Consider the following 26,688-nt stretch of genomic DNA (forward strand, 5'->3'; position numbering starts at 1 on the left):
ACCCGGTACATGTTAACACGGACTAAATGTCCAAGCAAAGTGGATGAGACGTTATTATTTCCCCACCCGCGGAGTGTCTAAAGACACTGCTGAACTGTGCGGTTTTGGTGGTTTTTTTGTTGTTTTTTTTTCTCTATAGGCTTCTTTGTAGAGCCTAGAAAAAAACGCAAGAAAAAAACCCCAAAAACCTGCCGTTTTATTTTTAAATGCAGAATCAAAGGTTTTCTGTAGTAAAATGCATTTAAAACCTGGATTCACATTGGCAACAAACATGGATCAAATATCTGGGAAAACGCAGCAAACACGGAATAATCAGAGAATATTGTTATTGTGTTGTGTGGTGCGGACACCTGCATACAAAAAACCCCAGCATTTGACTCAGTCTTTGCAGAACAGAAAGAGGAAAAGAGAACTGTCTGAGGACTGGAGAACCAAAGCTGTTGAATAATATCAACAATCTCAAGGTTACAAGTGATCTATTTCAAGTGTTTATTTCTGTTAATGTTCATAATTATGGCTTACAGCTAATGAAAACCCAAAAGTCATTATCTCAGAAAATTAGAATGCACGTGTGTGTGTGTGTGTGTGTGTGTGTGTGTGTATAGATAAGAGATAGACAAACAATTCATAGGTATTAGGTGGATAAAGTCGGTACGGAAAGTATTCAGACCCCTTTATATTTTTCACTCTGTTTCATTGCAGCCATTTGGTAAATTCAAAAAAGGTCATTTTTTTTTCTCAGTAATGTACACTCTGCACCCCATTTTGACAGAAAAAAAAACCCAGAAATTGTTGTAAATTTATTACACAAGAAAAAACTGAAATATCACATGATCATAAGTATTCAGACCCTTTGCGCAGTATTGAGTCGAAGCCCCCTTTTGAGCTAGTGCAGCCATGAGTCTTAATGGGAATGATGCAACAAGTTTTTCACCCCTGGATTTAGGGATCCTCTCCAGTTTCATCAGGTTGGGTGGTGAACGTTTGTGGACAGCCATTATCAGGTCTCTCCAGAGATGCTCAATTGGGTTTAGCTCTGGCTGGCCAGTCAAGAATGGTCACAAAGTTGTTCTGAAGCCACTCCTTTGTTATTTTAGCTGTGTGCTTAGGGTCATTGTCTTGTTGGAAGGTGAAGATTTGACCAAGTCGGAGGTCCAGAGCACTCTGGAAGAGGTTTTCTTCCAGAATATCTCTTTACTTGGCCACATTCATCTTTCCTTCAATAGCAACTAATCGTCCTGTCCCTGCAGCTGAATAACACCCCCATAGCATGATGCTGCCACCCTCATATTTCACTGTTGGGATTGTATTGGGCAGGTGATGCCCAGTGCCTGGTTTTCGCCACACATACCGCTTAGAATTATCACCAAAAAGTTGTATCTTTGTCCCATCAGACCAAAGAATCTTATTTCTCATAGTCTGGGAGTCCTTCATGTGTTTTTTTGCAAAATCTATGAGAGCTTTCATATGTCTTGCACTGAGGAAAGGCTTTCACCGGGCCACTCTGCCATAAAGGCCCGAATGGTGGAGGGTTGCAGTGATAGTTGACTTTGTGGAACTTTCTGTCATCACCCTACTGCATCTCTGAAGCTCAGCCACAGTGATCTTGGGGTTCTTTTTTACCTCTCTCACAAGGCTCTTCTCCCACGATTGCTCATTTTGGCTGGACAGCCAGGTCTTGGTGGTCCCAAACTTCTTTCATTTAAGAATTATGGAGGCCACTGTGCTCTTAGGAACCTTGACTACTGCAGAAATTCTTTTGTAACCTTTGTCAGATCTGTGCCTTGCCTCAATTCTGTCTCTGAGCTCCTTGGGCAGTTCCTTTGACTTCATGATTCTCATTTGGTCTGACACGCACTGTGAGGTCTTATACAGACAGGTGTGTGCCTTTCCAAATCAAGTCCTATCAGTTTAATTAAACACAGCTAGACTCCAATGAAGAAGTAAAACCATCTCAAGGAGGATCTTAAGAAAATGGACAACATGTGACAAATAAACAGATTTTTGTGTACTCACCGTAAAATCGTTTTCTCTTAGCCATCATTGGGGGACACAGGACCATGGGTGTTATGCTGCCTATCCATAGGAGGACACTAAGTAGATGCAAAAACATAGCTCCTCCTCTGCAGTATACACCCCCTGGCCGGGCCAGGCAACCTCAGTTTTAGTACACAAGCAGTAGGAGAAAAAAACAGTAAAAACTTCTCAACAGAGGAACATGAGAAAAAAAGAGTCATAACCAAATAAGGTACTGAGAGAACCAAGGCCCAACAGGGCAACAGGGTGGGTGCTGTGTCCCCCAATGATGGCTAAGAGAAAACGATTTTACGGTGAGTACACAAAAATCCATTTTTCTCTGACGCCTCATTGGGGGACACAGGACCATGGGACGTCCTAAAGCAGTCCATGGGTGGGTAAACAATAAACAACGCAACCCAAGGACTAGGAACCAGTCCCAGATAGCCAGGAGCACCTATTGAGATAGGTACTCCACTATCGTTTGCAGAATTTTCCTACCTAGGTTCGCCTCAGCCGAAGCCTTGGTTTGGATTCAGTAATGCTTTGAAACAGTATGTAGGCAAGACCAGGTCACAGCCTTACACCTCTGTTCCACTGAAGGCTGATGCCTAATGGCCCAAGAGGCGCCAACTGCTCGTGTGGAATGAGTCCGCAGCCAACCAGGAATGGGCTTAAGTTGCAAGCGGTAGACTTCGTGGATCGCAGAGCGAATCCAATGAGCCAGCGTTGCCTATGAAGCTGCCTGTCCTTTCTTAGGCCTTTCAGGAATGACGAACAAGGAGTCTATGTTCCTAAAGGGGCTGTCCTGGGTACGTAATATCTGAGAGCCCTCACAAGATCTAGCGAATGTAGAAACCTTTCCACCCTATGGACTGGGTGTGGACAAAAAGGAAGGCAGAAACGTGGAAATAACTATCGGAAGAAAATCCGGAAGGGGGCGTAGAACCACCTTGTCCTGATGAAAGATCAGAAAGGGTTTGCGGCAAGAGAGTGATGCCAGTTCCGAAACTTGTCTGATGGACGTAATCGCCACTAAGAATGTTACCTTCCAGGAGAGAAGAGCAAGAGAAGATTCCTTAAGAGGTTCAAAAGGGGACCTCTGGATACCGTCCAAAACGAGATTGAGGTCCCATGGGTCCAGCGACCGTTTATACAGGGAAACTAGATGGGAAACACCTTTGAGGAAAGTCTTGACTTGCGGATTGCTAGGCGGTATTGATAGAATATTGAGAGAGATGAAACCTGCCCCTTAAGGGAGCTGAGGGTCAACCCCTTTTGCAACCTGACTGCAAAAAAAAATAAAAATCAAGAATTCTGGGGATCGCCAGAGGCATAGGTTGGACATTTAGATTCCCTGCACTGGGAAAGGAAAGTTTTCCACGTACGGTGGTAAATATGGGATGAAGGCCGGCTTTCGGGCACTGTACATGGTGGAGATGACCGCAGGAGAGAATATCGCTCTTGTTAAATTGTAGGTCTCAATGGCCAGGCCGTCAGCTTCAGGGCTCTTGAGTTCTGATGGGAAATGGGCCCTTGGGTCAGCAAGTCTGGGATGCTTACGAGGCGCCATGAGCAATTGTACTAATTCAGCATACCAGGCGCACCTGGGCTAGTCCGGTGCTATTAGTATCACCGGGACTCCTTCTGCCTTGATCTTCCTGATTACTTGCAGCAGCAGGGGCAGAGGCGAAAAACATGTAAGTTGGACGGAAACGACTTCAGGAGACTAGAGCATCCGCGCCAATGGACTGTGGGTCACGTGACCTGGCTAAGAACGCGGGTACCTTTTGCGTTCAACCTTGAGGCCATTAGATTATTATTATTTATTATTATTTATTATTATTTATTTATAGAGCACCATTAATTCCACGTCTGGTGTACTCCAGTGAGTGCAGATGTGTGGGAACACTTCTGGGTGGAGAAACCACTCTCCGGCAGCCAGGCCTTGGCGACTTAGAAGGTCCGCCACCCAGTTCTCTACTCCCGGTATGTGTAATGCTGAAAACACAGACCCCCGTCGATTCGGTCCAGGTGAGGATCCTGAGGACCTCGAGATAAGCTGTCTTGCTGCTGGTACCTCCCTGCCGATTGACATAGGCCACAGCTGTTGCATTGTCCAATTGGACCCGAATCAAACGACCTGCTAACAGAAGGGGAGAATGACCTGAGCGCGAGATCGCGCTGATTTTCAGGATGATTTCTGGGAAGGGAAGACTCCTGGGGCGTCCAACGTCCCGAAGCAGTGTGGAGCAAGTACGCTGCTGCCCACACTAAGAGGCTGGCGTCCGTGGTCAGGAGTAGCCAGTCCACTTGGGGGAGAAAAACTCCTTCTCGATATGGAAGAGGACTGAAGGTGTCAGGTGAAAAGTTCGTCCAAGGAAAAGGGGCTCTTGTCCCAGGCAGATAGAAGCGCAAGCTGCAGTGGGCGGTGGTGTGGCTAAGTGAGCAGCACTGCCTCTATAGCCGCCGCTATCCTACCTAGCACTCTCATACTGAATCGTATGAAGTGACAGGAGTACGTAGAGGGCAGTGTACCGCTTGTTGTAGAGCGGTCGCCTTGACTTGAGGGAGAAATATCAAGCCCCGAAGAGTGTCCAGGGACATGCCCAGGGAGGTGACGGATTTTGACGCGACCGGGGATGATTTGACTGGAGTCAGAAGCCGCCCTAAGCGGGATAGGGTGCCCACAGAGATCTGCACGCTGGTTGAGCCCTTGATGAGGAGGTCATCCAAGCAAGGCAGAACAGCCACTCTCCTGGCGTGAAGGGCACTCATGGTGGCCGCCATGACCTTAGTTAAGACCCTTGGTGCTGTGGCAGAGCCGAGGGTAGGGCCACAAATTAAAAAAAGAAGTCCTGAACCGCGAAGCGGAGGAACTTTGGTGAGCTGGAGCGATGGGTATGTGCAGGTACGCGTCCCTGATTGCTAGGGAGGGAAGGAATTCTCCTTCGACCATAAAGGTAATAATGAAGGAAGTCCATTCTGAATCTCCTTACGTGTACATGTTTGCTCAGGTGTTAGAGGTCCAGGATGGGACGAACTGACCCGTCTTTTTTTTTTTTTTTTTTTTGGCGACCACGATAGGTTGGAATAGCCTTGAACCTCTCGCCGTCCGGAACAGGTACCATCACCCCCACCGTTTGGAGGGAGTGGATTGCTGAGGAGAAGGCCTCGTGGTGTGTTGGAGAATTTGGGAGGGTTTGAGAGAAAAGACTGACCAGGGGATCGGGTCCAGAATTCAATGTGGTAACCGGAAGACACAAGGTATCACACCCATTTGTGGTCTGAGGAGGCGGCCCAGATGGAGAGGGACGAGACTTCTCGGTCTTTGTCTAGACTGCCATGACGAGGTGGACTCGGGGAGGGCTGAGAAGGTCAGGCCCTGCGTGTGTAGTAAAAAAAAAAAAAAAAAAAAAAAAAAACATTCTGGGCTAGAGTTGGGGGAGGGAGGTACTCTTTTCCTCCCGTGGCGTCAGACAAAAAAAGAGCCTGTCCAGACGATCGGCAAACCATCGGTCTGGAAAGGAGTACTGTGAGAGGCTTCTTAGAGACCGAGTCCACTCTCCATTATCGGAACCAGAGGGCCTTATGGATGGCTATGGTATTTGAGGCGGCAATAACTGCGCAGGTAGCAGCGCCGAGGGAGGCCTGCATGAGGTACTCTGCCGCCGCAGCAATGTGAACAGTTACATCTGTGAGGGTCTGAGGGAAACTGGTAGTCCTGGTGCCTGTGCGACCCACACGGAAGGGGAGAGGGACCCGCGGCCTCGAGGGAGAGCGATCGAGCTGCTCCACTTGTCTGTCTGTCAGGTCCTTGAAGGAGGATCCATCAAGTAAAAGACAGGAGGGTCTTTCAGGCAGGCGGAAGCCGGGTGTGGGTCCACCGAGGCCGGATCGGCCCACCTCCTAGAGACAGCTAAGCCAAAGGGGTACCAGGACTCCATGAGTTTACGGATACCAAAGCGGCGTCAAAAAGCTTTTTTTTTTTTTTTTTGAGGTTTCTTCACCCTTTTAAAGGAGACCGCAGGGTCAGTAGTAGTGGATGGGAGATCTTCCACATGCAGAGTTTTGGTAGATTGCTGCAATAAGGGAGTCCATCGCAGCTTGATCGCTCGGGGAGGTTGAAACCAAGGAATCATCCCGGTACAAACATCATTCACCTTCCTCCGGCTCCTCAGAGACCGCGGAACATGTGGGAGAACCCCATCTGTGAACCCCAGAGGGAGACCTATAGGGGTCATGCCCTTTTTCTGATCTGCAACAGGTGAAGCAGAGGGCTGATTCTTATCAGAAGGACCCTCTATAGAGGTGTCATCAGGCTGCGTTCTGTCCAGGGGCCCCGAGGGGTGTAGGACGATGTTGCATAGCCAGCACCAGGTTCTGGGAACTGTGCCCATTCTGGGGGACTGGGAGCCGTAGGCTCTGGGTTGGGAGCGGTTGCTGCGGTGCTGGGGGGGGGGGGGCGAATCCTTCTGGACCTTGCAGGTACATTAAATGGTAGTACTAAGGACTTAGTGGCATTCAATTTGTAATACGACACCTCAGCAAAGGTCGACAGGGTGGACATCACTGCTGGAAAGGAATATTCAAGGTTAGTGCATGATATTATTACATCATCCACATATAGACCCAATTTATGTTCATGCTCCCCTACCCTTATACCAGTTATGTTTGGGTTCACCCTAATCGCCTCCGCCAGAGGTTCCACCACCAGAGCAAAAACGATAGGGGACAGCGGGCACCCCTGGCGGGTGCCATTGGTTATAGAAAATTTTAATGAGCGAAAACCCGAGGCTAGAACTGAAGCATTTGGGTGAGAGTACAAGGCCAAAACAGATGACTTAATTCTTCCTTCAAAACCAAATTTCGTGAGCACTCTTTCCAGATATCCCCAGTGCACCCTATCAAAGGCCTTTTCGGCGTCGAGTGACAAGAATACACCAGGGACACCCGACTGCTCCATCACCCCAATTAAATCCAGCATCCGCCTGGTGCCATCTTTGGATTGCCTGCCCTCCACAAAACCCACCTGATCCGGGGCTACCAAGGAGGGGATTATTTTATGGAGTCTGGTGGCTACCATTTTTTGAGTAAATTTTTAAATCACAGTTGAGCAATGAAATTGGTCTGAAATTCCCAGGGGTATCCGCCGTTTTCCCCGGTTTGGGTAGTGTAGTGATGACTGCTTCTAGGCTCTCTGAGGAAATAGTCCCGGTCGTTTGCCACAAATTAAAGGTCTTTAGTAAAAAAAGGGGCTAGAATAGCGGCAAATTGCTGATAATATTCATAGGGAAGCCCATCCGGGCCTGGGGCTGAGTTTCGTTTAGAAGCTCTAATGGTGTCCAAAATTTCCTGTATAGTGAAGGGAAGATTTAAAGATTCCAATTGCCGGTCTGAGACCCGAGGCAATTCCAGACCGTCCAAAAACTGCTGAATTTTTTCCGGTGTTGGCTGAGGGGTTTGCAGGTCATCCCTTAAATTGTACAGGGCAGCATAATACTTGGCAAAGGCGTCTGCTATCCCATTAGGGTGCCTTATAAGTGAACCGTCTGGGCCCTTCAAAAATTCAGTTCTAGATTTAATTTCCCGTTTTTTTGTTCTTCTAGCTAGTAAGGTGCTGGCTCTATCCCCCATTGCATAAAAAGTTGATTTACTCTTTTTAAGATTATGTTCATATCTATACAACAGGAGGGATCGCAGTTGAAACCTGCAAGTAAGAATTTCCCTGGACAGTGTAGACGACGGGGAGGCCTTGTTAATAGTTTCTAAGTGTTCAATATGGGCTATAATTTCTTTAATTTCGGCTTCTCTTTGCTTTTTCAAGAATGATGCAGTTTTTAAAAACTGCCCTCTAATAACTGATTTGTGTGCAGCCCATAAGGTCTCGTCAGAGACCTCCCCATTGTCATTATGCCCAAAGTATTCCAACAGGCCTGCCACAACCACCTCCTGAACATTCTTTTGGTTCAGTAAACTAGTATTAAGTCTCCACTGAGGCACCATAAATCCACTAGTAGAGTCCTGTACAACCAAAGTTATCGGAGCATGATCCGACCATGTTATCAGACCCACTTCAGCACCCGTACACTTGTGAACAGTCTTACTATCCGTCAGGAAGAAGTCGATCCTGCTGTACGACCGATGCCTTGGGGAAAAGAAAGTATAGTCCCTTTCCGATGCATGAAGGTATCTCCATATGTCAGGTAGATGAAACTCCGCGACTAACTGTTTCAGTTCCTTTCCTGACTTAGCGGACCTCGCCGAGCAGTCCATAGATCGAAGAACTGGAGTGTTAAAGTCCCCGCAGATTATCTCTGACCCCTGTGCGGTGCTCCTAAACATCTGGAAAAATTTCCGGGCAAAAGTTAGTTGAGATGAGTTTGGAGCGTAAATCGATGCCAAGGTATACAAAAGCCCATTCAGGAGGCACTTTAGAATAATATATCTCCCGTCTGCACCATAGGTTACATCAATCATTTTGAAAGCCACAGAGTTTTTAATCAGGATAGCCACTTCTCCTTTTTTTTTTTTTTTTTTTTTAGAGTCATTTGCAAAGAACATATGTGGAAATCTTGGATGTAGTAGCCTTTTATTGTCATCAGTAAGAAGGTGAGTTTCTTGAATACATGCTATATCACATTTGGATGCTATAACTTCTCTCCACAGCATGGATCTTTTTGCAGGAGAATTGAGACCCTTCACATTGACAGAAACTTAATACTCATGGCGGATCCCAGAAAGGACGATGTTTTCAGGCAGGCCGACTGAGAGGCATAGGGCTGGCAGAGGCAGGCAAGGAGGACCAGTTAGGGACGGTGCACAGGTGGAGGGAAAAAACAACAACAAAAAAAAAAAATACTTCAGCTTCATCCTTACTGGACAGCTGGGAAGTACTTGCTCGCCATAGGCGAGAACAACAGAGGGCTTAAGTGACATCACAGGTCACATGAGAGCTACACATGCCTGCGGCTGGCGAGACTCCCTCAAGCTGGTTCCCACTCAGGATTGATTTTTTTCTTCTGAGCATCCCCCTGATCCCGGCGCGAGTCTGAGTGCATTGTAAGGGGTAATCCCCAGGACTCAAGTAGTTTGCTCAGTTGAGGAGGGGACTGGCATACATGTGTTTTAGAATCCCTGAAGATAATCAATTTCACCGGGAATCCCCATTTATAGCGTATGTCATGCTCCCTCAGGATTCTGGAGAACTGGGAAAATTCTCTTCTTTTTGCCAGAGTTGTAGCAGACAGGTCCGGGAACACCTTTAAATCATTAAATTCATCTGGGAGGATAGGGTTATCCCTCAGTATCTGGAGCACTGCTTCCTTTGTTTTATAAAAATACAGTCGTGCCAGCGTGTCCCTGGGCAGAGTGGGGTCGATACCTTTAGGTTTAGGGATTCTATGAATTCTATCCACTATGAGATCTCTTTCTGCGTGTTCTGGGAGCAGTAGTTGGAGAAACTTGTGAAAGAAATCTGGCAGCTCTTTATCAGCTACTGACACAGGAATGCCCCTAATTTTAAGATTGTTCCTTCTGGAGCTATCTTCCAGATCCCCAAGCTTGTTTTTCAGTATTCCCACCTCCTCCTCTAGTGCTGTGTTAGGCTTCTGCCACACTCACGTGAAATTCACGCACGTGCCGAGAGACACGTATTTTCCCTGCGTGTTGCGTGCAGGTAAGTACGTGTCTCTGGTACGTGCGTGACACGTGTGTTCTACGTGTGCTATCCGCGATAGCACACGTAGAATCGGTAATTATTATACTCACCTGGTCCTTCCTGATGTCCGCGCTGCTGTCCATGGTGCTGATCCTCGGTCTCCAGCCCTCCCGTCTCCCCGCTGCTGCTGCTGCCAGGCAGTGAAGTGAATATTCAATGAGAATAATGAGCGGCGGTCGGCAGCAAGAGGCAGCAGCGGCAGAGACAGGAGGGCTGGAGAAGGTGAGTTAATGTTTTGTTTTTTTTTCACTGACGTGTGTTTTCTCCGGCGCGTGTCACACGGGACCGCATCCACACTACACCCGTGTGGTACGGGTGCAGGCCGTGAGACACCCGTGCTGCCGGAGAAAACACTGACATGTCAGCGCTTTGAAAATCGCACACACGTACAAACGCACACGGACACACGTTCCGTGTGGTTTTACGTGTGTGTGCCTGCTACCATAGGGTAGCATTGCTGAACATGTCTCCGTGCCGCCGGTACGTGTAAAAAATGCCAAACACGTACCGGAGGCACGGATGTGTGACGCTAGCCTTAGCATCAATCAGATCATTGTGTGACTGAGCAAGTTCGGCCATTTTAGACTCCACATGGTCTGTACGGTCCCCCAGTGATTTGATTTCCTCTTTAACTTCTTTAATCATGTTCTTAAGATCCCTGAAATCCTCCTGCAGTGATGACCTCAGAGAACTGAACATGGCTTGCAGCCTTTCGTCTGTGAGAGGAGTGCCTGTGACACTGCTTCCCAACCCTGTCTCTTCCTGGTGTAAGGGAGACACTGCAGCAGCAGACATCTTCTGAGGAGAGGGGGATCCCCTATCCCTGGGATAAAAGTCAGTAAGCTTTGCCGGGGGGCCAGATTTCCGGGGTCTACCCTTTGGCATACTGTGCAGGGGGGAATACTCACTGTTTCAGAGGAGAGTTCTCAGCAATTTGAAGCAGGTTTGAGCCAGTTTGTACAGCCACAGCACAGAGCTTCACTCTTAAGCAGCCATTGCCTTCAGCATGCAGGCCACAGCCCCGCATATGGCTACTTTACCATACCTAGACACCACTTCCATGCCTATAGCTGCCGCCGTTCTCAAGTTAATGGTGGTGGACAGAATATGGATGGACACACTGTAGATAGTAGATGTAAACGTCTTGTTTTAACTGTATGAGGTAGTCAGAGTTGTGGAGTCGGAATAGGGAAATTGAGGCGTCTGAGTCAGAGTTGGAGTCGGAAGTTTGGCTTACAGACTCCACAGCCCTGATGTTCAATGTACACATGCAGTCCTAGGATGAGGCTGAGAGAAATAAGCAATAGGATAGGAGTATTATTTGGAGGTAACCAATAAGTTAAAGATGAGTGAGTAAAAGTTCCACAGAAGGGAAGCATATGTATAACACCATGCTTCACAACGGCACATCCCCACGACCTCCACCATGTGAGCCACCACTGCAGGTATGATACCAATCCCTTAGGCTTTCACCTCTATGACTGTTATAGACACCAGGCTCTGACATTTATTACGTTCCTATAGGCACATATTTGGGCACCTTGTGCTCTTTCTTCCCCTGGTTCAGCGCATATAACCTTACCTCAATCCTGTTTCTTTGGGTAGGTCACTATATAGATTCTCTGATGTATCTGATATTATTGCATTAAAAAAGACTAGGCATCCTCTTTGTTCATATAGGTACGTGTTCAATATTTTCTTCATTCATGAATACATTTATGTCACTACTAGACCCACCTGTTTGTATATTATACCATACATCTCACTCAAATGTTCACCTTTGCTATACTGCACTGTGGATAGCACCACAATCATAATGTTGTCAGAATCCCTTGAAAGTATATATGCATTGTTTTGTTCTTCTCCTTTTTTTTGTATAATTTTATATATTTTTTTTTTAATACATTGTATAATTTTTGTAAAGCTTTGGTTATTACTTTTGTGATTCTACAGATCAAATATCTTTAATAAAAGGCTCTTATCTGAAGCCAAGCATCAGACAAAATATTTCTTTGTATATACAAACAAAAAAGAAAAAGCAAAATCAGTGATAAGTTTCATTTTTTCAACTTGGTATGAGTGCCGAAATTTGCTACTTTTCTATTGGACTCGTTTACTCTTGAGCATCAAAATACACAGTTGAGCCAGGTTACTTGCTGCATAATCAGTGATCTATAGCAGAAACAGAGAAAGCAGGCGGAGAAGAAGCAGTAGACCCTAAGCCACCCCTATCCCCCCCAAGGGCATCACATGCTTGAAACAAAAGTTACTTCCGCACAATTTTGGAGAGGTGCCAATAATTTAAGACTCATTTATTTTTAATATTTTTGTGAAATATCAAATTTATCTTTTTCTTTTTATTGGGGGGAGGGGGGGGTATATTGTTCCAAGACACACACAGGAAATAAACATGTGTAATTGCAATCATTTTCTGGGAGACACACTTCACTTTCTGGATCAATTTAAATGGTATGAACATTTTCGGCCATGACTGTATATAAATTCTTGTGAGTGAGGGGGCATGAGGACATGACAGGTTCTCCTTAAATGGAAAGAACAAACATGTCAATGCTTTAGCATTTCTGCATTAGAAGAGAGGGGGGTTGGGGGGACAGGTAACCTTCAAATTTTATACTCAAATTTTAAAGAAAACAGCCCATACACAAAAATCATACAGTAATAATATTATGAGAGATAAGCCTCCTATAAAGGGTCAAGGAGTGTTAGGCTACATTACTACGATGAGTTTTCGTGCATTTTTGATGTTGCAGAATTTCTGCACCTATTGGGTTGTGTTTATTTCATTGCGTTATTGTGTGCGTTTTTAACTCTGTGGGTTTTTGTCTCTGTGGTGTCATACTTTAAATTAGGCTGCTTAATTTTTAAACTTTCTGGAATTAGGCTTTAAAAACATTCTTAGAATTACACACATTTTTAATGCGTATCTGCCGCAGAAACTCTGAAAAAAAAAGTGTTTTTTACCTGCAGACTTTCCGCATCTAATGTCAGTCTATGTAAAAAATCTGTAGAGAAAACTCAATGAACTCGCAAAAGAAACTGACATGTTGCAAGATCTGTTTACATAGTGTAAAAAACAATCACTGTGTGAGTGAGATTTCTATAAATCCTATCCACTTTGCTGAAGTTGTAAGACGCTGTGTTTTTACAAAGCGAAAACAAGCAGAGTCAAAAAGTTATCAAAAGCCCATTCCGGAACATAGGCTTATATACGATTACCAACATGGTAGCCAAGACGATCTTCATCAGGCTCCCAACTGCCATGGGAAACAATCAGGACCTCACAATCTTGTTGTTTGGGACCCCCAATGTTTGGCCACTTAAAGGCTACAGATTCATTTGAGCATGGCATCGATGGAGTAAAAGATCAGGATTGCAGTCATTTATGAACAAGTAAGGGTAAGCTGGTAAAACACAGCCAGAATGCTTTGTTATAGAGCAAGCTCAACTCCTGAGCCAGTATTATATAGTTTCTCCGCATATCTCATGTACATGTAACTCCCATACAGGCAACTGGTAACTGCATTACCACTCCTTAGGTTATGTCAAAAGTGATAAGTCCTCATTAAGCTGCTAGTTAAATCCTCTAAATGTAGTCAGGGATGCTTTGCTACCACTATAGCACAGGGCAAACAGTAAGTCCTATACTTACTCATACTTAGGATACTTATATGATACAGTCACTAATAGTACTCTGCACAGCTTAGACCACCCACCAGGACTTTCATATATAAACTAAAGCCAGTGCTATACTGGCGCTGTCATGCAGATTCTAAACATACCTTTAGTTGTTAGATCAGATGTATAGTTTCTGAAATATAGGCAAGTTTGTAAAAAAGGGAATTTTGTTTACTTACCGTAAATTCCTTTTCTTCTAGCTCCTATTGGGAGACCCAGACAATTGGGTGTATAGCTTCTGCCTCTGGAGGCCACACAAAGTATTACACTTTTAAAAAAGTGTAACCCCTCCCCTCTGCCTATACACCCACCCGTGCATCACGGGCTCCTCAGTTTTGGTGCAAAAGCAGGAAGGAGAAAACTTATAAATTGGTCTAGAGTAAATTCAATCCGAAGGATGTTCGGAGAACTGAAGACTATGAACCATAACAACAAATCAACATCAACAACATGTGTACACAAAAGAACAACCAGCCCGAAGGGCACAGGGGTGGGTGCTGGGTCTCCCAATAGGAGCTAGAAGAAAAGGAATTTACGGTAAGTAAACAAAATTCCCTTTTTTTTTGTCGCTCCATTGGGAGACCCAGACAATTGGGACGTCCAAGAGCAGTCCCTGGGTGGGTAAAACAATACCTCAATAAAAAGAGCCGAAAACGGCCCCCTCTTACAGGTGGGCAACCGCCACCTGGAGGACTCGCCTACCTAGACTGGCGTCTGCCGAAGCATAGGTATGCACTTGATAGTGCTTCGTGAAAGTGTGCAAACTAGACCACGTAGCTGCCTGACACACCTGCTGAGCCGTCGCCCGGTGCCGCAACGCCCAGGACGCACCTACGGCTCTGGTAGAATGTGCTTTCAACCCTGAAGGAAGTGGAAGCCCAGAAGTACGGTAGGCCTCGAGAATCGGTTCCTTGATCCACCGAGCCAAGGTTGACTTGGAGGCCTGAGAGCCCTTACGCTGGCCAGCGACAAGGACAAAGAGCGCGTCTGAACGGCGCAGGGGCGCCGTGCGAGACACGTAGAACCGGAGTGCTCTCACTAGATCCAAAGAGTGCAAATCCTTTTCACACTGGTGGATTGGATTAGGGCAAAAGGAAGGCAAGGAGATATCCTGATTTAGATGAAAAGGGGATACCACCTTAGGGAGAAATTCCGGGACAGGACGCAGAACCACCTTATCCTGGTGGAAAACCAGGAAGGGGGCTTTGCATGACAGCGCTGCAAGCTCAGACACTCTCCGAAGTGATGTGACTGCCACCAGGAAGGCCACCTTCTGAGAAAGACGGGAGAGAGAGACATCCCGCAGCGGCTCAAAAGGCGGCTTTTGAAGAGCCGTCAGAACCCTGTTAAGATCCCAAGGCTCCAACGGACGCTTGTAAGGTGGAACCATGTGGCAAACCCCCTGCAGGAACGTGCGGACCTGCGGAAGCCTGGCTAGACGCTTTTGAAAAAACACGGAGAGGGCCGACACTTGGCCCTTGAGAGAGCCGAGGGACAAACCCTTGTCTATTCCAGATTGTAGGAATGAAAGGAATGTGGGTAAGGCAAACGGCCATGGAGAAAAACAGTTATCAGAGCACCAGGATAAGAAGATTTGCCAAGACCTGTAATAGATCTTGGCGGACGTTGGCTTCCTGGCTTGTCTCATGGTGGCAATGACATCCTGAGATAACCCTGAAGATGCTAGGAGCCAGGACTCAATGGCCACACAGTCAGGTTGAGGGCCACAGAATTCAGATGGAAAAATGGGCCTTGTGACAGCAAGTCTGGGCGGTCTGGAAGTGCCCACGGTTGACCCACCGTGAGATGCCACAGATCCGGATACCACGACCGCCTCGGCCAGTCTGGAGCGACGAGAATGGCGCGACGGCAGTCGGACCGGATCTTGCGTAGTACCCTGGGCAGCATCGCCAGAGGGGGAAACACATATGGCAGTCGAAATTGCGACCAATCCTGGACCAGAGCGTCCGCTGCCAGAGGTCTGTGATCCTGAGACCGTGCCATGAAGGCCGGGACCTTGTTGTTGTGTCGTGACGCCATGAGATCGACGTCCGGCGTTCCCCAGCGGCGACAGATCTCTCGAAACACATCTGGGTGAAGAAACCATTCCCCCGCGTCCATGCCCTGACGACTGAGAAAATCTGCTTCCCAGTTTTCTACGCCCGGGATGTGAACTGCGGAGATGGTGGAGCCTGTGACTTCCACCCACTGCAGAATCCGCCGGACTTCCTGGAAGGCCTGACGACTGCGAGTGCCGCCTTGGTGGTTGATGTAGGCGACGGCAGTGGCGTTGTCCGACTGGATTCGGATCTGCCTGCCCTCCAGCCACCGATGGAAAGCCAATAGGGCTAGATATACTGCCCTTATCTCCAGGATATTGATCTGAAGGGACGATTCTATTGGAGTCCAGGTTCCTTGAGCCCTGTGGTGGAGAAAAACCGCTCCCCAACCTGACAGGCAAAGTGGTGACCACGGCCCAGGTTGGGGGTAGGAAGGATTTTTCCCGAGACAGATGTGGGTAGGAGCCACCACTGAAGTGATGTTTTGGTTGCAAGGGAAAGAGAGATGTTCTTGTCGAGGGAAGCCGCACTCTTGTCCCATTTGCGAAGAATGTCCCATTGGAGTGGCCATAGATGGAATTGCGCGAACGGCACTGCCTCCATAGCTGCAACCATCTTCCCCAGGAAGTGCATGAGGCGCCTTAAGGGGTGTGACTGACTCCGAAGAAGTGACTGCACCCCCGCCTGCAGAGAAAGCTGTTTGTCCCGCGGTAGCTTGACTAACGCTGGTTGGGTATGAAACTCCATCCCGAGGTAAGTCAGTGATTGGGTCGGCGTCAACTTGGATTTCGGGAAATTGATGATCCACCCAAACTGCTGGAGAGTCGCCAGAGTGATGGTAAGACTTTGTTGACACGCCACCCGAGAAGGGGCCCTGACTAGGAGATCGTCCAAGTAGGGGATCACCGAGTGGCCCTGAGAGTGCAGGACCGCCACGACGGATGCCATGACTTTGGTGAAAACCCGTGGGGCTGTCGCCAGGCCGAAGGGCAATGCGACGAACTGGAGGTGTTCGTCCCCGATGGCGAAACGCAGGAAACGATGTTCGGGTGCGATCGGCACATGGAGATACGCATCCTTGATGTCGATCGATGCTAGGAAATCTCCTTGTGACATCGAGGCGATGACCGAGCGGAGAGATTCCATCCGAAACAGTCTGGTTCTCACATGTCTGTTGAGCAGCTTGAGGTCCAGAACGGGACGGAATGACCCGTCCTTTTTTGGCACCACGAACAAGTTGGAGTAAAATCCGCGACCACGTTCCTGAAGGGGAATGGGAATCACCACTCCTTCTATATTTAGAGCGTCCACTGCCTGAAAAAGTGCGTCGGCCTGTGCGGGGGTTGGGGAGGTTCTGAAAAAACGAGCCGTAGGTCGCGAGCTGAACTCTATCCTGTAACCATGAGACAGAATGTCTCTCACCCATCGGTCTTGGACGTGTGGCCACCAGGCGTCGCCAAAGCGGGAGAGCCTGCCACCGACCGAGGATGTGGCTAGATGAGTCCGAGAGTCATGAGGAGGCCGTATTGGAGGCAGTGCCTCCTGCGGCCTTTTGGGGGCGTGACTTGGACCGCCACGCATAGGAGTTCCTCTGGCCTTTCTCCGGCCGGTTGGACGAAGAGGATTGGGGCTGGGCGGAGGGACGAAAGGACCGAAACCTCGATTGGAATTTTCTCTGCTGAGGTCTCTTAGGTTTGGACTGGGGTAAGGAGGAGTCCTTTCCCGAGGGTTCCTTAATAATCTCATCCAACCGTTCGCCAAACAAACGTTCGCCAGAAAAAGGCAAACCAGTTAAGAACCTTTTGGAAGCAGAGTCTGCTTTCCATTCGCGCAGCCACATGGCCCTGCGGACTGCCACGGAGTTAGCGGATGCTACAGCCGTACGGCTAGCGGAGTCCAGGACGGCGTTCATGGCGTAGGACGAAAATGCTGATGCCTGAGAGGTCAAAGAAAAAACATGCGGAGCAGAATTCCGCGTGACAGCATTAATCTCAGTCAGACATGCCAAGATTGCTTGTAGAGCCCACACTGCCGCAAAGGCTGGGGCGAAAGACGCGCCCGTGGCCTGATAAATAGACTTCACCAAGAGCTCTATCTGTCTGTCAGTGGCATCCTTCATGGATGAGCCATCGGCAACAGACACAACGGACCTAGCCGCCAATCTAGAGACTGGAGGATCCACCTTGGGAGAGTGTGCCCAGCCCTTAACGACTTCAGGTGGAAAGGGATAACGCGTGTCAGTGTGCCGTTTAGCAAAGCGCTTGTCCGGGACCGCTCTGGGCTTCTGGACAGCGTCCCTGAAGTTAGAGTGATCAAAAAACGTATTACGCGTACGTTTGGGGAATCGAAATTGGTGTTTCTCCTGCTGAGAAGCCGACTCCTCTGCAGGAGGAGGTGGTGGTGAGAGATCCAACACCTGGTTGATGGACGAGATAAGATCATTTACTAAGGCGTCCCCCTCAGGGGTATCCAGGTTAAGGGCGAAGTCAGGGTCAGAGCCCTGAGCTCCCACGTCCGCCTCGTCTTCCTGAGAGTCCTCAAACTGGGATCCAGAGCAGCGTGAGGAGGCCGGGGAAGAATCCCAGCGAGGCCGCTTAGCAGGTCTGGGGCTGCGATCCGGGCAGGAGTCCTCCGCCTGGGACCTAGGGGCTATCCTGGGAGCGCGCTAGGGACCGAGAAGGGCCTGGAGGAGACAAACTAACAGGGGCAGGGGCCTGTGAAGGGCCCGGTCTGGACTGCAATGCCTCAAGGAGCTTAGATGACCATTTGTCCATAGACTGTGCAATGGATTGAGAAAGTGACAGAGAGTTTCTCAGCGAAAGAGGCCAACGACGGTGACTCTGTCCCTGCAGACTGCTCAGGGGGAGCCGGGGGATCTACATGAGCCGAGCGGCCCACAAGTGCCCGAGGCTCCGGCTGAGCATGCGTGGCAGGAGTCGAGCATTGATCACAGTGAGGGTAGGTGGATCCCGCAGGCAACATAGCCCCACAAGAGGTACAGGCCGCGAAAAAAAACCTGTGCCTTAGTAGCTTTGCTCCTTGTGGACGACATGCTGTTGTCTCTTAGGAGAGTGACCACTGAGGGTATATGGGAAAATGGTATACAGCCTTTCCGAACATATATATATTATATATATATATATATATTATATATATATATATATATATATATATATATATATATATATATATATATATATATGTATGTCCCGGCACCCTAGGGGGACCAGCACCGGGTGACCGGTGTGGCTTACCAACCGCTAACGAGCGGAGTGTGTCATCCAGATTCCCTGTCGTGGATCCCCCGGAGCTGCCGAGCCTTGCTGCTGAGTAGCATCCACTGGCAGAATTGTAAAAATGGCCGCCGGAGCTCTCAGGGGGGAAGTGGAGCCGGGGGCGGCGCTAGCAGAGAGCGGGAATCTGGAGTCCCCAAAGTGGTCAATGAAGGGGGAGGGAGACATGCAGGATGCTCCAGCCCTCAAGGCCGACGTCATGTCGGTAATCCCGCCCTTACCCCTGACAGGCAGGCTCGGGGGCGGGATTTTTCGGACTAGGCCGCGGCGAAGCCGGGGACTAAATTTAAGGCCGCGCCCGACAACCAGGCACGGTCGGCGCGGAAGTCCGCCGAAAAAACAACAGACGTAACTACCGCGGCTTCCGGGGAGAAGGTGCGACCCCTGTACAGTCCCCACATGAGGATACAGAGTACCTTCAAGTTGCAGGGCCCGGTCCCTGGGGGTGAAGAAGCTCCGGTCCGGCAGGTTCCACCAGGGGCTGCGGATGGAGCACGGTCCCAGCACATGGATGACCGCATAGGATCCCACTTCTCCCAGAGCCGCATAAGGGATGGTGAAGGAGACGGCATGTGGCTCCAGCCTTTGTACCCGCAATGGGTACCTCAACCTTAACAACACCGCCGACTTAGTGGGGTGAGAAGGGAACATGCCGGCGACCCCATCGGGGACCTCTTTTCTTCCATCCGACATAATCAAGTATGAGAATGCATGAGTGGATGTGTGCCTCCTTCCACACAAAGCATAAAACTGAGGAGCCCGTGGTCCACGGGAGGGTGTATAGGCAGAGGGGAGGGGTTACACTTTTTTAAAAGTGTAATACTTTGTGTGGCCTCCAGAGGCAGAAGCTATACACCCAATTGTCTGGGTCTCCCAATGGAGCGACAAAGAAACACTCCATTATTACCATTATTTGATGAGAGGTGCAACGTAATAGCTAATAAGTGGGTAGGGGTTATTAGTTATTCCCGCCCTTGTCTGCCTGCCTGCCTGTCCTTCCTCTGTCTCCTATACTAAAGGGGGAGGAAGGATAGGAGGAGGAAGGACAGGCATGCAGACAGGGGTGGGAAGAACTAGCAAAACCCGACGCACCTATTAGATATTCCTTTGCATTCTCCTCAAATAACGTGCATTTCACAAACTTTACTTGCTTATATTTCAGAAAGTATACATCCGATCTCACAACTAAAGGTATGTATAGAATCAGCCTGATAGTGCCAGTATAGCACTGGCTTTAGTTTATATCAGAGAATTCTGGTGGTTGGTCCTCTTTAAATATATAAAGAGATGGGCACAGCTGACAAGTCACTAGCATCAGCCCTCTCTCTTTTCTAAAGCTGGAAGACTGAGGAGCAATGGGGAAATTGAGGAGGAGACTTGTATAAGTGTTCAAAATAATGCGATCCAGAAGAAATCATCATTTAAAGGATAATCATTATTGCTCAGTGGTTAGCACTGTAGTCTTGCAGCGCTGGGGTCCTGGGTTCAATTCCCACCAAGGACACCATCTGCAAGGAGTTTGTATGTTCTCCCCGTGTTTGCGTGGGTTTCCTCCCACACTCCAAAAACATACGGATAGGGAATTTACATTGTGAGCCCCAATATGGACAGTGTTGCCAATGTATGTAAAGTGCTGTGGAATTAAACAGCACTATATAAATGAATAAATATTATTATGATATATATTACTACTTGATCACTAAACAGATGTAAAAATTCCTGATGTATCTGATTAGTTATTTCTTTTTGTCATGGCACACAACCTGCTGGGGTTTTATTAATGGTCTATTAAATAACTTCTAAATATGCATACAACTATAAAATACTTACTTGATCTTTAAAAACTTTATTAACATTAAATTCAGAATAAAAGGTGCATTTTATTAAAACGCTGAAAATCAAAATCTGTTCCTAACTTTTCACATAACAATAAATTAACCAATAATATAGAAAGTTGTGCCAAATCATTAAGAAAAATGACAAGGACGGCAGAAAGACTCCTTGTTAAACAAAGTCGTCTAATTTGTTCTCACAATTTGCAGTTTGAAGTCGAATCCCCTATTCCCAAAGTGGTTGCAATTCTGTGTAAATGTCACTTTATCAAGTGAAAATGAGCACTTGAATAACATTTATAGTTCATTTTCCAGCATTGTGTTTTACTGAATTTAGTACCATGATCCCAAAGTACAACATGGGTGATGGTCGGGGCAACAAAATGGCTTAGCATTCCTTAACATGTTGATAGAATCCCAAATAAACGAATATAGAAAAAGATAGTTTGACGATCTTCAGAACGTATTATGCAATAGTAGAAATAATGGATAATATTTGGCTATGAGTGCCATTAGTGTAAATTATCAAAGTTAAAAATATTAATGCGTGTGTGTGGTTCAAAATTTCAGATATATTGCTTAACGCCATATGTTAAAGGGGTTAACCCCATTCAGAATTCTGTATGCCGGTGTTAAAAAAAAAAAAAAAAAAAAAAAAGACAGCTAGCACTCACCACCTAGAGTCTAGCACTGTGCCTACCGGCTGCAGCGATGACATCACTTCAGCAGAGCCGCTAAGACAAGGGATTACTGGCTGCAGCGGTGAGATCACATCGGCAGAACCGCTAAGACAAGTGATTACCGGCTACAGCGATGACATCACATCAGCAGAGCCGCTAAGACAAGTGATTACTGGCTACAGCGGTGACATCACATCAGCAGAGCCGCTAAGACAAGCGCTTACCAGCTGCAGCGGTGTCTTCACATTGGCAGAGCCGCTAAGACAAGTGATTACTGGCTGCAGCGCTGACATCACTTCAGAGCCGCTAAGACAAGTGATTACTGGCTACAGCGGTGACATCACATCAGCAGAGCCGCTAAGACAAGTGATTACTGGCTGCAGCGGTGACATCACATCAGCAGAGCCGCTAAGACAAGTGATTACTGGCTGCAGCGGTGACATCACATCAGCAGAGCCGCTAAGACAAGCGCTTACCAGCTGCAGCGCTGACGTCTCGACAGCAGCGCTGTAGCCAATAACTAGCGGGAAGCTAAACAAAGGGCAAGTACCAAATGTTCCTATAAAACAGGCAAACTGATTGTGTCCAGAACCCTGAATGGCCAAAAAAGCCCCTTTAAAGCACTTAGTTTTCCCCTTTGCACTAAATACAGGGATTACGTTTAGCTCATTTTTATCAAGCAAATCTATTTTTCATCTTTAGCAGTTGTTCAAAAATATAGAAATATATGTATTTTAAATGGTTTTCCACAATGTTATGAACCATGACAACCAGTCATTACACAGAATGCACAAAAATGTCTTACTTTGGTCCTAGAGGAACAAAATCGTAGCAATGGACATGCGCTTGCATATATATTAGTGATTGTTAGCACTAAATTTGGCCATTGCTTAACAGATCATTGCCTACCTTGCAAAACGTAGGTGATTACTATTGCTAAAATACAAATGGCTTCTCTGTCAAATAACTTCATTTAATATTCACAGCATATGTTCTGATACCAAACTTCACCAGAAGTTGAAGTAGAACCTAAAAGGTCTTCTGGTGACCCTTCCAGAGAACCTCACCTATCTTCTTCCCTCTTTTCTTCGAGCCATCTGCAGATTTTAAGTTGGTTGAGATCTGAAATAACGAACCTTGCCACTTCCTTCAAGACAACATGAGAGCCAAGAGGAAAAAAAATAAAAAATAAAAAACACTAAGTAAAAGGCTGGATAGAATTTTAGGGCTGAAATTCTAGATTTTCAGCAGTGGAATGTGCTCTCATTTAAGATGTTTTAGATCCTATACATCACATGGAGGCTTGCTACCCAACTACAATATAATCCCTGTATGTCTCAATGCCAAAATAATGGCAACAAAGTACAGGAAAAAGACTGCAGACAAAAAAAAAACCAAACTTTTATGGCCCGCCGTAATTACATCATCTTCTACACAGGTAAAGTTCTGCCAATTTATGAAAACATATACACATATACATGTGAGTAGAAAGCAGTTTCTGTCATAGCAGCAACTTGTATTTCAGCTAGTTAAATTTCAAAATCTAGCAGCAAAATAATAAAGCAAAAAAACAAAAAAAAAATAAAAATAAAATAGGAAAAATAAAAACTGTTTTCCGTAGTAAGATTCGACTTTATTTTCTTAAATGTCTTTTCACCTCCAGACTATTGCAGAAACTGTGGATCCAATATGGGCTTCTGCAGAAGGGCAGTAATCACGTATCTGAAAAGCAGTGAACATATTTTCAGCAGTCCTTGAAGACTCCAGGTACAAAGGTTGAAATCTTCCCTTATGCACCGCTGAAAATCGCTTGTGTGCTTGCACATATCTGTACCAATATATAGTCACGAGATTAATTTTTGCTGAAATCACAGTGTATCTTATTTATAAGGCCCAAGCCTTCGCGATGCAGGTGAAGCTCCGGACCATGTATGTGATACTGTTGGGATAGAGTTCATTTCATGTACACTTTTCTTTGTGCAAACTTTGTTGTTTGTTTTTACTTGTTCACTTGTTGCTGGAGATGGAGGAGAAACTCATAGTATGATAAGGCTGACTCTGTTCTGTCTTCAATCAAGTTTTGAAGGAAAGTAGATTTTAGAGGACTCTCTTCCCTTAAAAGAAAAAACAAACAATTAACCAGATAAATAAATCTCAAATTGTTTAAAAATACCAAAAAAAAACCAATCAGTGCTCGAGTTGGGGCGCTAACCACTTGTGCGAGCATCGCTGTGCTCCGGTATGCTTGGTGCTTGGCCCAGTGCGAGCCGCTTGCAGTGTGTGATCGGCTCGCACTGGGGGTAACAACAGAATGATCGGATGTTTTAAACCAAGCAGGGGTGAGATTTTAAATGGCAGCTACCAAAAAATGTGTAGACAGTTGTATGCATCCAATTGTTGCATACACCCCCTGAGGAAGTGCCAGCAATGGCATGAAACATGTAGGGGTGGTCCTGCTTCTCTTGGTGGACGTATGTGTCTTGGAGCATTACTATGGATAAGGTTTGGTGATTTTCCACAGTGCATGTATGTTTGTGCACATTTGTTCACCTAACTATTTCAGCGATTCTTGAAATTGTATATTTACGCATTATTATGCTTATAGGTGTTTCTCTGTTCTCTATGCACTGTGGTATATCTTACTGCCACCCCTTCGTACCCATGTCCCAGTTATTTATCTGTCCGCTATTGTTTGCAGGACCATTCATGCCACTACCTTCCTCTTCCCATTGACCTTTTCTGTATACATTACTGTGTGTACCTTTTTTGTAAGCCAATTTGTTTGGGATCTTCTTTGTGACTATAATAAAAACGACTATTTTGTACTACACAATAGGTCTTTTTTGGTCTTTTTCTGATCTCTGTTAGATGCATACAACTGTGTACACATTTTTTGGTTGCTGCATCAAACTCAACCGTTTAAAACTATCTTGAGTGGCAGCATGGTTTAACATAGGTTTCATGTTTTTTCTAAAATTTGTATGGCGAATGATCGGTTGCGGTGTACAATAAACAAAAAAAAAGAAAGAAAGAAAATACACCGTCCATCCTTCCCCGGAAGTGCTCCGTTTATGGTTGGCTTTATGTGGGCTGAGACCTGAACTGCCCAATCAGTGACTTCCAATGAGATTCAGGTCAAACTCGGCTTCAGAACCGAAATTTATCTAAAGTCCGGCTGAACCTCCAGATCTCGAACTTCCATGGGTCCGCTTATGTCTAGTGCCAACATATTCTACAGTGTACAGAGAACTCTTAGAGAAGAGTGGATCTATTGACGTTCCGGTTCTCCTAGTTCAGACGCACTTTAAAGTTCGTTTCGGGACCCGGACTTGACTTGACCCCCAATGGGTAACTGACTGGGTGCTTCGGGTCTCAACCCACATAAACAGAGCATTTCCGGGGTAGGAAGGGCAGTGTTTTATCTTTGTTTTTTGTGTGCTGATTTTACCCCCAGTACAAGCCATTCGGCTACTGCAGGCGGCTCGCACTGGGCTGAGCACCTAGTGTACCAGATCGCAGCAATGCTTGCTCAAGTGGTTTGCATATGTACAGCACCCGAACTCAGAACTCTGATATTTTCTTTTTTAAAGTCTGTGATAGGTACAAACACCAAACTTTACTTTTTAGGTCCGCTCATCTCTACTTTTAATGTCCAGCATTATCAACAGATCTTCCAATCTGGTTGTGTCATTCAACAACACATACTTGTGACAAGTCACATAAAACATAAGTGGTAGTTATTAGTTTCTATCGCAAAGGTGGGGGAACCTCCAGCCTGAAGCTTTTTATGGCCCGCAATTTGATTTCTTCTGGCCCCTGCAGTGCTTGGGCCACAAGCCCTTTATTACTTAGACTGCTAACGAATACATGTGCGCACAGCGTTCACTACTGAACGTTGCGGTGCATTCAACAAAAGGGATTATGTCCAGTGCCAGTATCAGGATGTGCTCTGTGGGCTCAGTTAGCACGCTCTGTGCTGCTGTCCCATTATGTTCCTAATGAAAGCAGCAGTCACGGCGTCTCCTATGCAATGTATATACGCCAGTGTCTCCAGTGGGACGGACGGACGGACACACACACACACGCCTTTTCCCTGCCTGTCTGCAGCTTCACTATCTACCATTGTCACACTGTTTTGTGCTCTGATCGGAGTGAATACGCCCCAATCAGAGCAAAGATCAAAGTTAAAAGTGATAGACAGAGGCTGAGGAAAGGCAGAGATAACTGTAGTAAAATACTTATCGCTGCTGGAGTGGCGGTGGTCCGTTTTCTCAGAAAGTGCAGCATTGTCCTCGGGAGCTGCGTTTTTAGGAACACTTGCTGGTCTCTGCTCATTAGGCAATGAGATCTCACCGTTTAGTGATAACAGACCAAAAAAGTGTTCCCATAAGTGCGGCTCCCGAGGACATGGCTGCACTTTCCAAGAAAACTGATCACCGCCACTCCAGCAGCGATAAGTATTTTATTGCAGTTGTCCCTGCCCGTCAGCAGTTTCAGTGTCTAGCACCTTTTACACTGGTTATGATCTAATCAGGGCATTTTCACTCCAGTCAAGCACAGACAAGTGTGACAATGGTTGCTGGTGGAGCTGCAGACAGTCAGGGAAAAGTCTTCTAATAAAGAAGCAGTATGACTCCGGGAGAAGCACTCTCCTCACGCCACAGCTCTGAAGATGGTATTCGCCTGAGCATGGTGGCCATGTTGCTCAGAACAGACACGTCACATCCATTCTGTGGAGTGACGTACCAGCGCTAGGCAGGAAATTAAAGTTTCTTCTTACCGATCAGATTAGCATATCATTTACATATATTTCTCAAAATAAAAGTTCTTTCCTTAGTTACTTGTATTTAAAATTTTAGGTTTTTTTTTTACTAGTAATATATTAAACAAAAAAGGCAGGAGTAATTTTTAGTGATAGATTCATTTTAAAGAGAACCCGTCAGCAGGTTTTTGTGATGTAATCTGAAGACAGCATGCTGTCCATTGGCTCCCAATCCTCCACCGTAACCAATTCAAACTACTAACACGGACCTAAAAAGCCGTCCACAATCTGTCTCCTCCGTATATCTCTGACCTAATCTCCCGCTACACTCCAACACGTAACCTCCGGTCCTCCCAAGATCTCCTTCTCGCCTCTTCTATCATTCGCTTTTCATGCAACCGCCTCCACGACTTCTCCCGAGCATCTTCTGTCTTCTGGAATTCGCTGCCTCAACACGTCAGATTATCTGCTACACTTCAAAGCTTCAAACGGAACTTGAAAACTCATCTGTTCAGAAATGGCTATAATCTCCAATGACCCCACTGCATCACCACCACCACAGCAACTGCCTCACCACCGTGCCGGAACTGCTGCCCGACCAACACCCCACCTACTATCTGCCCCCAATA

At 46.7% G+C, this 26,688-nt stretch overlaps 1 protein-coding gene across 1 annotated transcript in view; it reads right to left on the minus strand.

Moving 5' to 3' along the window:
- Positions 1-20,611: 20,611 nt before the first annotated feature.
- SEC24A (SEC24 homolog A, COPII component) overlaps positions 20,612-26,688 on the minus strand; it is a 158,827-nt gene continuing 152,750 nt past the window's right edge. Inside the window, exon 23 of the mRNA XM_075344468.1 lies at positions 20,612-23,411. Coding sequence (XP_075200583.1) covers positions 23,297-23,411 — 115 coding nt within the window. The 3' untranslated portion in view covers positions 20,612-23,296. The remainder of the gene's footprint in view (positions 23,412-26,688) is intronic.

This window comes from Anomaloglossus baeobatrachus, chromosome 4, assembly GCF_048569485.1.
Source record: "Anomaloglossus baeobatrachus isolate aAnoBae1 chromosome 4, aAnoBae1.hap1, whole genome shotgun sequence".
Taxonomy (NCBI): Eukaryota; Metazoa; Chordata; class Amphibia; order Anura; family Aromobatidae; genus Anomaloglossus; species Anomaloglossus baeobatrachus.